This window comes from Branchiostoma belcheri, unplaced genomic scaffold (assembly GCF_001625305.1).
Source record: "Branchiostoma belcheri isolate BF01 breed outbred unplaced genomic scaffold, Haploidv18h27 scaffold10, whole genome shotgun sequence".
In the NCBI taxonomy this organism is placed as follows: domain Eukaryota; kingdom Metazoa; phylum Chordata; class Leptocardii; order Amphioxiformes; family Branchiostomatidae; genus Branchiostoma; species Branchiostoma belcheri.
In genome coordinates, this window is record NW_017802380.1 from 1,801,270 (window position 1) to 1,813,571 (window position 12,302).

The window sequence follows — 12,302 nt, forward strand, 5'->3', positions numbered from 1 at the left end:
AAAAGGTTTGGGACTGGATTTGTCCACTCTTGCATGAAAGATGAAGCATAAATATTCCTTTGCATAAAAGACAATCTCATAAGCACAAACAACGATGTTTGCTAAGTTGAAGAAGGAGCCACATTTACATAATCTATTACTAGTAAGTTCCTATATTCACTGTGACCTATTGGTGTGTATTTTTCACAGATCCATCCACATCTGCAATAACATACCCAGTACCCACAAAACATCTGAAGTCCGGTAGCACAATGGTGGGTCTCAATACTTACGTTATACTAAAAGTAGAATAAAATTTGAAACTGTTCTTTCAAAACTTAACTAACTATGGAACGTTTTGAGTACAACAACTTATCTAAACAGCAAAATGCATTCCCATTAACAGATCCTCACGCTGCAGACTGTGCATCACAGTGACATAGCTGCACTTGTTGTAGCACAGGAAGACCCACCGGAGATGAAGGTCCAAGTGTACCAACGCCCCGGAGCCCCAATCGCCGGGTTGATGATGTACGCTAGGTTGGACGGCACGTGGTACCCATGCGGTTGGATTCGCGAGAAGAACAAGGACTCTGTCCTTAATTTGTCATCGGAAGGGGGCTTAGAAAGCCTGAGCTGTGTCCTACAGGACCGGTACACTAAGAAAGGCTACCATGTCTTAAAAGTTAGCATACTTTAGAGCCTTATCAAAATGTTTTGACGGCACTACAATTCACTACATTACAATATTTAAACAGCACTAAAGTTTACTACGTTATAATAGTTAAACATTGGTTGAAATTTCTAACCACAAGTAATAAAATTGTAAATGTAATAGATGTTTAAAAGCTACACACTGCAATGTAGGTTGTGTGCTGTATGTACCAGAACATGCCGTTAATAAAACATCTCTTGTCATTTGGTGTGCTATTTTCTAACTAAGTAAACAAGTAAAGTAGTTTAAGAATGCTTCTGATCAACACCTAGCCATGTTCCGTATTTGACGAGTATTCCCGGTGGAGACACGGTCAAAGCCCCACCAAGCTGTGGATTTCAGCCGGATAAAGTAGCGTGGCATTGAAATTACTAAAAAAATTCGATTCTCATCTATTTCAAACATCTATGTACAGATAGCAAACCCACATTGTACCTACAGTATACAGATTTAGCTTAATTCCATTATTTACACGCAACAACGCATACCCCAACACTTACGAACTCTTACCTGAACACAAGGTATATGAACTACGTTACTGGCTGTATAACGTTACTTACTTGTTGCGTTGTTTCGGTGCGAACGGTCATTGAATAACTTTAAAAGTCATATTCGTAACAGGAATCCCTTTTTTTGATTCGTCGACGTTTTGAACCGTCTCCCTGGCATTTCCCGTTCTGCTCTCTCTCATCCTCCTCTTTTTGCGGATCCATTTCATTCTCTTCCTCCTCCTTATCCATTTCCTTGTCTTTCTCTTCATTCTCCTTTTCCATTTGCCTTTTTCTCTTCTTGTCTTCTCTCTCTTTTGCCTTTGCTTCTCGTTGTAGTCGTGTTAGCTCTGCCCTCTTCCTTCTCTCTTCGGCTTTGGCTTTTTTCATCTTTTCATCTTCCTCCTTCTTCTCCAACTCTTTAACAATGTCTTCATGTGTCATAACTCGGGCTGATAACTTCCTCCTCTTTGTTTGTTTGCAATTGGGTGCACTTTCCACCGGCCTTAAGATATCTTGCAAATGTTCAGGGACTAAGGTCCCTACCAGTGGGTTTGCAGAGCGCCCACACGTGCTGCAACAAGTTTCACTGTTGCTCCTTTTTAGCATTTGCACTTTCGGTACCCGTAGCTGTAGCTTCTGACGTAGATTCAGCATTTGCACTTTCGGTACCCGTAGCTGTAGCTTCTGACGTAAATTCAGCATTTGCACTTTGGTACCCGTAGCTGTAGCTTCTGCCGCAGATTCAGCATTTGCACTTTCGGTACCCGCTTCTGACGCAGATTCAGCATTTGCACTTTCGGTACCCGCAGCTGTAGCTTCTCCTGAAGCAGACTTAGTTTCAGGGGACATGTTGGTCCATATGCTATCAATGGCGCTCTTGTCATAGGGGAGGATACCGGTCTTCTTAAAACCTGATTTGATGTTCTCAGGTGTAAAGGTAAGATCTTGTACGGAGGCAAAGATCTTTGGAAACGTTGTCTTCCTGACTTGGAACCCTGTGTCGGCGGCCTGTAGCGATTCCAAAGTCGTCGCCCACTTTGTCTTCAGAGAACTAAACACAGTGACGTCCAGGGGCTGGGTAAAGTGGGACGTATGGGGCGGGAGACCATAGATTATGATGTTTTGCTCCATTGCTGTCTTCAGTACCTTTAGGGACAGGTGGCTACTGTGCTGATCCACTATCAGCAGGATTGGCCTCTCTTTATGACAATGGACCAAGAAAATCTTGAAGAACCACTCCTCAAACAGCTCTTTATTTATGAAGCCTGATTCGGACCAAGCGTACAGCGCCCCTGGGGGTCCTCCTTCTGAGAACTTGCCAGACGGCATGGCCCTATTGAAGACAATCATTGGGGGAACCACCGCTCCTGCTGCGCTCACGCAGGACATTGCTGTAATATGGTCTCTCCCTCCTGACCGTATGGATGGGGCTCGCTTGGATGCTGTCGGTACGACGACACGAGATTTCCGCGCATCCATACTCATGCCAGTTTCATCGGCATTGTATACCTGGAACGGCCGATCGTGTAACTTGTTCTCGGACAATAACTGACCGAGTTGCTCAAAGTGTTTTTCCACCACTCTGGCATTGCTCATAGCCGCCCTCGCTCTGTCCAGACTGTCCGGTGATCTTAAACTTATCTCGGGGTGGCGGCGTCTGAACGCCGACCACCACCGCTTTCCTGGCAACTTTCCGCCAAACCTAGGAGCTTCGCCCTTTTCTTTGCTACTTACTGCATCTATTTCTTTGGCCAGTGCCTTCATCACCCCTGCTGTGAGGGGGAAGCCCTTTGTGGCCATGTACATGGAATACTTTACAAGAGCTTCCTCGTCCTCCGGAGAAAGTTTGGTGGGCCTGCCAACCTTTTCCGTATGCCTCTGATTGTACCTATCATCCAGGGTGCTTTGCGGCACATTGAATTCTTTGGCTACTTTATAAATAGCCTTCCTCTCATCCTTTATTGCTCTTATTGCCTGTTTCATGTCTTCTTCATCCCACTCGCGGTATTTTCTGAGTGGTGGGCCAGACATCTGTGAATATTGAGAAATTATAAAGGTGTCACTTATGGCATTTTGTTGATTACACGGATTCTACAGCTGGAAATCTTTTATTGGGAGCAAGCCTTAATTATTTCCACAGGTGCCGCTTGTTGCACCGTTCTTAGCCAAGGATGGAATTTCATTGGACGTGGCCCTGAATTTGAAGCAATTCAAAATGTTTTATCAACAATAGATAATTTAATGGACACAAAATAGCGAGTCATGGTATCTATATTTACACATACAGGCGGCAAATAAGCACGGAAAAGTGTGTATCATTTTAACAACGTCTTTGTAGTTTTTATTTGCCCCTAAGACGAGTTTTTGTGTTGACCTTGCTCACGTTCGAATTTCCCTCCCTGTGTTTACAAAAGGACTTCCGCCAACAAACGCCTAATTCGCCTCCTAGAATGAGTCTCCTGATGCCCAACCATCTTCGTACGTGTATTTAGCAGCGTTACTTACCATGACACCACCTAGCGATCCTTACTCAGGATGCAGTAGGACGGACGACGGGCCGCACCCTTGTATCAAATGTCGCCCTCACTTTCGAACAGAATGACGGGAAATGCCGGTCGTGACGTGTGTGGGAGGGCGTTCGAACCGCGCTGTAGTTATGCTTATTCAGGTCAGTTTTCTTGCGAAATAAAGCACTCGGAGTCGCAGTTCGTGGTGCACTGTATAGCTTTATTTATCAAGTGTATGACAGTAATATGTCATGTAAAATAGTGGTGTATTGTTAGTGTAGGAAACGCCGTTACATGGTGACCTCTCACAAGAGGGCGTCCATAATTATCGTTATTTTACATGTCGTGACGTAACTCTGATTAAATATCGAAAGCTTTACTTTTCATTCGTATGTCAGCTGTGTGCATGATCCTTGCTTCTTTGTTGTTTAGATGATGGTACAAGATGGCAACAGCTGTGGCTGACTTTTGCATATTTAGACAATTACAAATTCATCCGAAGTTAGGGGTCGTCCGAAGTTACAGCACCCCGCGTTACATTTCTTGTAGAAGATCAGTACAATTCAGTCCCGTTGTCAAGGGCTTCTGTGATACTGAAGTTTGGACTAACACCTCAAAAGTTACAGTTCAATACATATGTACATACACATGTATATAATGTGGCTGTTTTTATACTGACTATTAGTGATGATGCAAATATGGTAAGAATGAATGAGCAAATTAATTATTTATTTATTCAGACAGTGCAGATACATGTTTCCAGAATGGCAAGAATGGCAAACACATAGAATTGTACTCCATCATACAATATTGCTTGCTGTGGATTTACCTTTACACTGGATTTACATTTTGAACTATATGTAGCATGACATTTTTGCCCCATAAAAACGTTTTATTACTAGTTGGAAGAACAGATTTTCACTTAGATTCCTCACATTTCCTGTTTGTTCCATATAATTCTCTGCTTACCATTAAGGAGAAACAGTATCTATCCTTTTTTATTCTGACAGTAGTTTTCATAAGCCCTTTACAGAGAGTAATATTGTTACATTTCTTCAAATTGTGATACTTCAAGTTCAATGGAAAATAATATACACATATATATATACAATGAGATAAAATGTGATTCCACATTGGACGTTCCTTGAAATTGCACTTTATCTCTCTTGTAGAGACAACCTGGTTCAGCTGAAAAAAAGAAGAAAAAGACAGTCAATATTACTCAGCTGACTGATAGCTGTATATAATACAACAAATAAAATACAGCAGATATCAGATACTTAGAACACAATTTGGAAGCAATACTTGGAGTCTGAACAATTTGAACACCCCTAATAGCAGGGGGTAGGTGTATGCTGTGTTCTTCTATACTCACGAAGTGTATTTATAACGTAACAACTCAAGCATATAGAGATATGAGCCCTGCCTGTCACAGCCTGATTAAATCGCTTTACGGTTGGAGGGGAGGGGCCAGTAAAGCCGCAGACGGCAGACTTTACGTTACACAGACTATGCCTGTCACAGCTAGTACTACAGTCTAGATGTAGGTGTTTCCTGTACCTGTTAACAGAGTTGAGCCTGTCTGTCCTGTGTGTGTCCTGGACCAGGGCTGCCGCCTGCCGCCTCAGCTGGTAGTTAAGGAAACACTTCATGCTGCGCACCTCCCTTACCAGCAGGGGCAGGATACATACTGCAGTCATCAGTGTCTGCACAGACAGGACAGGAATGCCAACATCTTATTATCATGCCAAGAAATTTGGTATAACACACACAACAAAAGAGCCATGGAGTCTTGCACAGACAGAACAGAACAGGACATCCAGATCTCATTGTCACGACAAGGAATTTGATACTGTGATTCTGGTACTGTGATAACTACAGAAACTGGCCTGAGTGTCAGCCTTGTTAGCTTTCGTCCGCTCCCCAAGTTGAAAGCTAACAAGGCTGACACTCAGGCTATACAGAAACATGAATGAACAAACAAACAGACACATACAAATACAGAATGCATACAATTTTCCTTGGAAACTGACTAACTTTTGCAGGTTAGTGCAAGGACGTTCTATAGAACATCCTTGGTTAGTGTCATTTCTCAAAACTCACCATCAGCATGAAGAAGTAGAAGACCCAGTGCCAGTCCAGGTGCAGCTGTTTATGAAGCAAAGGAACCACAACCTGGGGAAGGATGACACATAACACTTTAAATTTCACACTGATCAACTTATTGTCCAAGTGTTCACATTTCAGTTTGCAGTAGTGACTACAGTACAGAATTGCTACTATCCAGCACGTTGGCAGAACGTACTGCATCTGCGCAAAACCCGTGATACATAGCACTTAGGCAGAACGTCTCATATAAGGTTGTATTTGCTCATATAAGGTTAGCATTCCGACAGTAGTTTTCAAATGTTATGTCGTAAAAGATATCGTCTGCAACAGGGAAAATTCTGATGCAACGTTGACCAAAAATCCAACGAAAACCGTGAAAATCCTGGGTTCTGCGCAGGCGCAGTACGTTCTGCCGACGTGCTCTACTATCCATGTAACACCAGCATGCATGTGACTGTGAGTTCCAACCTGTCCTATAGAAGCCCCCACGCTGCCTGTCCCGTCCACAATGCCTGTGACCGTGGACAGGGCTTCGCTGTTTCCCTTGATCAGGTCCTGTCGTCCGAGGTCAGCCGAGATGGCAGAACTGATCAGGTTAGCTGGACCACCAATGAAAAACCCTGTAACATAAAACACATAATTAACCTCCAATGAAAAATGCTGTGACAAAACGCTGTGACATAAGTTTTCTTCAGTTTATAACAATCTCCAATGAGCAACCATGGGGCATAATTAAACTTTAATTTAAAGTTTTCTTCAGTCTAGCAGGATCTCCAATGGAAAACCCATGACACAGAAGTTGACACAACACATAAACTTTTCCTATGTTATGATAGCAATATATATAACGTTATATGTCTCAGGATCTTACACAGTCTGTTTAATTCTAGACCCACAATGTACCTGTCCACTCAAGACATTTATAAGTACATTGTACTTACCAGCTACAGCCATGAGAACAGCATTGGTGGTCTTGTTGTTTGGAGAAGCTGAAAAAGAATTATATAGAGTCAAGCTGTTTTTAACAAACTCCTGGTATAACTATAATGATCATTACAAAATATGTTATTCCTGGCAATTACACATAAACTAAATCTTCAACAAGTACCAGTATTTCACTAGTAGGTAGTAATAAAAATCAGATTCACATACAGCTCATTGCCTAGTATTCTAATTATGGTCAATGTTTTGATAAATATATTTTGAAAAGCTGTTGTCAATACCAATTATGACACCTCTGGTGTTGCAGATTTAAACTATGTAAGATTAATTCCCAGTGCACCTACCACTGTAACCCCAGAGGGCAGGGAGAGCCAGTAACAACATGGTCACCACGGTGGGGGCTCGCTTCTTCATCCTGTCTGACAGATAGCCGCCAATCATCCCTCCTGTGGGACAAAAAAATGATGGTGAAACACTAGGACCGAGTAGAAACAGGATAACCCCTGATGACTTCTCTAGCCTGGAATCCAGCCTTGTTAGGTTTGGTCTGCTCCCCAAGATCCGGGGTAGCAGATTTGACTCTCTTCAAACACAGGACCTCCAGCTTTCATCTTATCTGAGAGGACATCCCTAATCAAAGTGAGTTACTCATTTTCAGTTGAGTAAGGAATAGGTGTTAAGTGCCTTCCCAATGGTACAACAATGGGGCCTGCCAGGGAATTGAACCCAGAACCTTCAGATTCTAAGTCACACAACCCTGAGTCCCTATTTGCTTGCTGCAATATTTATGAAAACCTGCAGCAAATGATGAAGTGATTCTTGTGTCCTCTTGAAATTTAAGATTTTTTTCCTTACCGATAATCCCGCCCACATCGTAGTAGATGGAGATCTCGTCAGCGACCGTCTCCTTCCAGCCGTACTGGGAGTGCAGGTAGAACGGCAGCCAGAAGAAGAAGGAGTAGTTCACCAGCTTCAGGCAGGCGTAGGACAGCGAGTACTGCAACATACAAAGCACAGACCGATCCTGACTGTCCATCACAATTACATGTAGCAGTTAAAACGATAAAAGAGTGGTAATCTGCTAAAGCAATAAAAGAGTGGTAATTTGCAGCTGGACTGTCACCATTTCTATGTTTTCATTTTGCATATCTATGTTTTGAGAGAGGTGGATAGGGCTATGGGATCAGTTTATTCTGTTAATTCTTACTCAAACACATTCATATCCCTCCTGCTGTAAAATTGCAACATGATGTAACCCAACACTAGTTACCATGGTGAGAGATGTCTAGTTCATGTTATTGACCTTATTTGTTTGGACAAGAAGAAACAGAGCAAAACAATATGTTTCCTTTGGTAAACATAACGACAGATTGCAGACTCCTGCCGTACTCACAGGAATGACCCCTGGTAGACAGACGGCCTGGAAAAAGCTGATGGCCTGAGGGCGGGTCTGTGTGAAGGTCACGGGAGAGTCAAGGTCACTCTGCACAAGTGGTGTTCTGGGTGTGATACCTGTGGGGAGGGGGGGCAATAAGAATATCAATGCTTATAATGTTGTTCTCACCAAAACATTGGGAACATGGTACTCGTATGCATATCTGACATGATCAACCTTTAGCATACTGACGCAACCAATTCTCTATAGTCTATTGTTTACAAGGTTAGATAGTGGGGAGTAGATTAAAGTCATTCAAATAGGTTAATTTTTATTAGCTTGACATTCATGAAAATATGCTTACAATAAGGCTGTCCATTACACTAAGGCTCTGTATATGTGCATTACCAGTAGTGCATTAACTCAGTATGGCTAATCGGTCAATTATAGGTAGCTTGTAAAGAAGAGACAACAGTAGACTAGTCTTGGTGTTATGACATTACCTGTCTCATCTTCATCATCATCATTGGTGTCACTGACATCATCCTCATTATCTCCATCCTCTGGTTCTGGGAGGCCTGGGAATCACAACAGTCAGTCAGACAGTCACACTGTTATCTGATTTATCTAAACCACTTAAAAGTCACACTCCAAAAACATGGGTACAAAAAGGACCAGGGAATTACAAGGAATCTATCAGTGTATCACCAATCAGAAAATTGTATGAAAAAGCATGTGAACATCTGATATAAGGTGTTCACAAAATTACTAACCAACTTCCTTTGGAGAAGGAACAAGGGCAAAGAAATTGACAACTCCTCCAGCAAAAAGCACAGCTGATGTCACCAGAAAGGCGTACTGAAATAAAAGGACAATGTTACATGTAACAAATAAAATCTCAAGTGTGTATGGAGATTTTCCTTTTGTTTGTGTAGACCTTCCGCTCAAAACCGATCCTGATTCCCCACTGGTAGTCACAATTTGCCTTCAACCAACAACAGCAGGCAATTTGAAGTTGTAAGTATTAAGTACATTTACATTGGCATTATAGAATGTTGTGTGTAGAAGTTTACTCCACAAAATCATCACAACATAGACATGATAGAACAAAACATTGCAGTTATGACAGCCTACCTCATAACCATAGTCCAGAACCTGTGACACCAGCAGGGCTCCGATGATGTTCCCCACAGAAGCACAGGCTGACCACGCACCCAGGACAAAGCCTCGTCTGAGGGTCAGGACACGTGAGAGTGGTCAGAAAAAGGCAACAATACCCCAATCCTGACTTCCCTTCACAATTCAGCAGTTAAACCAATGATAACATGGCAGTTAGCAGTTAGACCAATTGTATTTCTAAATTTTGAAGGAGGTGGGCAGAGCTTAATCTCAAGTGTACACTCCTCTGGCCAATGGATAGTGTCTTGCCACTGTATGATCTGTTTGGAGATTATACAGGGCTTTTGAATCTTTGTTTGTATGAAGTGCTTGGAAGACAAAAGATCTTGAATTCTCAACAAAAAGTTACCATTATCTTGGATAATAGCTTCTAACAGCACATGTTCTACCCTGCGATGAAAACAACAAGCCCTTACGTTGACTTGCCAAACCAGTTGCCCATGATGGCGACCACACACGGCCATCCTGTGGACTGCAGCAAGCCGTTAAGTACAAACAGGAGAATGTAGAACGGCTGGCTGTAGAGATGGACCCATTCCGTCAGGCACCCAAACACAAACACCTGAAATAATAAGGGATTCAGTTAAAACAGTACTCTTCACAAGACAATGATGGCAAAGAAAGGAATGACTCACAAATATACTTGAGAAATCCATGTTAAATTATCATGTCCTTGTGTATGTAGTAGTGCTCTTGCTCTGTATCATATCATATAGTACACTGAATGTTTTTAGAAGTCCAAAGTCCAATACTTACCACAACAGCAGACAGGCACATTCCCAGAGACAGCACCTTCCTCATGTCAAACCTGTTATGACAATTGCAAAGCTATTAGTTACAATTGTGTACATCCCTATAAAGTTATATATGTATATCATACAACTACATTGTATATGTAATACTGAACTACAAAAGGAAGCATGTTCCATCTCTTACCTGTCTCCAAGAATGCCACTGATGTACAAACCCTGCAAAGCAATAGTATAAGAAAGATGATCAAGAGGAAGCTCTTGAAAGCAATGCTATTTCATGCATTATCCAGGTTGAAATCTTGCCAACTGTACAAATTCATAAAAAAGAACAATTCTTGGCTTTTTTCTTATATTGTTATAATCATAGATGTCATAAAAAGGACGAAAAGTAAGCAAACCAAATGGCATCTGCTTTAAGTTAACAGAAACCATGTTTCTCTTGAAAATCAAACATGGCTTTTTTTTTAAATGGTCAACTGTCTTAGAAATTTAGGACATTAAGTCATCAGCTCACCACTGCATAGGAAATGAGAAAGGTAGAGTCCAGCCAGCCCAGGAAGGGTTCAGCATCACTGCTGGAGTCAAACAGGTGCCGGTCCATCCAGATCTGTAATGATTGCTGTTAGTTAGTGTTACTCTTCAAGGTTGGGTAGATCCAGTCTTTGTCAAGAAATATTCCATTCTATTCCTAAAGGCGACTGGAGTTGTACAGTCGAAGATGTGGGTAAGTCTTACCCAAATTTATGACAGTACAACTCCAGTCTCTGTCTTGAGGACACTAAGTCCAATTTCTTGTGTTGGAAATTACAGCAGCTTCCTAAATCTGTATATAACCAGTTATATATATATATATATATATATATATATATCATACATGTATATGTTATAATAATCACCCTTCGGCATAACACACCAGCTTCACAGGCACGAGGCGAGGTGTCAGCTGACTACATAGTATATTACAACGAACGACCTGTTACACCCAACCTTTGAACATCTAACTCTATAAAACTCTAAATGACTTCTACAACACAGATGAACTTTCGGGCTTGTCCTACCTTCTCCGGCCGGAGGCATGGCTCTGTAGCATTACAGAACTGGGGAGTCCACTCTGAGGAGATGGTGGTCTTGATGTTACTGAAGGTTTTTCTCGTGGCGTGGAAGAACGCATAGCTGCAAATATACATATAAAAAGCGTTTTAATTTAAATCTGACGCTACAACATAGATATATGAGATGGATGGGTTGCCAGTGGATGGGAGTCGTTTCACCGGCCCACGGGTGTGAATTCTTGATCTTGAACAGGTACTGCGTAACACCCCTAGCCTCAGTTGGGGTAAGACACGACAAGTTTAAGGAAGCAGTACTTTGTCTAGTACATATCTATATAGATAAATACATGCAAAAATTATGTGCCTTTGATTTAACGACCTTGGTAAGTTTCCCAACCGTTGCACCCCATCCCATCCCTATGCTAGCGCGCGCGCGCGCTCGACACGATCAACGGTTATATACGTTATGTGAACCTTATTTTCAACGTTTTTGTTGTCCCTGCTTTAGCTAGAGCAAAGGTTCTATCACCCACATACCTGAAAAACGTCAACAAGAAGACAAAAACGTGGTAAATGGTGTATTTTGACGTCAACTGTCTCCACATTCGGCTGACGGGCGCCATCTTGAAGGTACAAAGGTCAGTCACCTCGAGTAACCTTAGTTTATTTCGCGCTAGTATCACAGGCTGAGTACTCCGCGATATTTTTCTGCAAAAATGCCTCAGTGAAATATTTTCATGTGGTGTTGGAGTATGGTCAGGTCGGTGGTCAGTTGCTACGAAAACGGAAAGCATGAAATAAAACCGTTAACTATTAAGTGCCCAACTTGTTAAATTCAGACTGTTACAAACACTAAAAGTTTAACGTTACTAATGTTAATGTGACTACCTTCTTCCTACTCAGCTGTCGATGTCAATCTAACCAGGTAAGTGTTGAATATATATAGTTCAGTTATCGCTGTAAGTTTTTAGGCATGTCAGCACAGTGCAAAAAGATGTGATTTAATACATCACCCGACCGAAACTTCCTTGCCGCTTGCCGAAACTGTGGGCAACCACTGATTCAATGCAAAATACTGTTTCACAGTACCATCTGTTTCATTTGATTTTGATTATTTATTTTTCTTGGATACATATCTAGTGGTACTTTGACACAGAGTAATAGAGGTATGTGAACATGACAATTTTTATGCTATCATCAA

The 12,302-nt window shown here is 41.8% G+C and overlaps 2 protein-coding genes and 1 long non-coding RNA gene across 3 annotated transcripts; 1 reads left to right on the forward strand and 2 right to left on the reverse strand.

The window, feature by feature from the left end:
* Positions 1-170: 170 nt before the first annotated feature.
* Positions 171-897, forward strand: LOC109472124. Its single transcript, XR_002140344.1, has 2 exons — positions 171-254; positions 386-897. It is a non-coding gene; the product is annotated as an uncharacterized LOC109472124 (long non-coding RNA).
* A 396-nt stretch (positions 898-1,293) lies between these two features.
* Positions 1,294-3,576, reverse strand: LOC109468889 (tigger transposable element-derived protein 1-like). Its single transcript, XM_019767271.1, has 2 exons — positions 1,950-3,576; positions 1,294-1,601 (listed from the first exon to the last, which is right to left on the reverse strand). Exons 1-2 carry the CDS (start codon positions 3,214-3,216, stop codon positions 1,294-1,296), a joined length of 1,575 nt encoding a protein of 524 aa, XP_019622830.1. The 5' UTR covers positions 3,217-3,576.
* Positions 3,577-4,714: 1,138 nt separating this feature from the next.
* On the reverse strand, positions 4,715-11,733 carry LOC109472100 (sugar phosphate exchanger 3-like). The gene is made up of 17 exons (XM_019771673.1): positions 11,639-11,733; positions 11,108-11,222; positions 10,564-10,656; positions 10,234-10,265; positions 10,054-10,105; positions 9,714-9,859; positions 9,253-9,349; positions 8,892-8,976; positions 8,622-8,696; positions 8,137-8,255; positions 7,599-7,740; positions 7,088-7,189; positions 6,743-6,790; positions 6,270-6,421; positions 5,796-5,867; positions 5,253-5,398; positions 4,715-4,880 (listed from the first exon to the last, which is right to left on the reverse strand). Exons 1-17 carry the CDS (start codon positions 11,722-11,724, stop codon positions 4,877-4,879), a joined length of 1,566 nt encoding a protein of 521 aa, XP_019627232.1. The 5' UTR covers positions 11,725-11,733; the 3' UTR covers positions 4,715-4,876.
* Between the last annotated feature and the right edge of the window lie 569 nt (positions 11,734-12,302).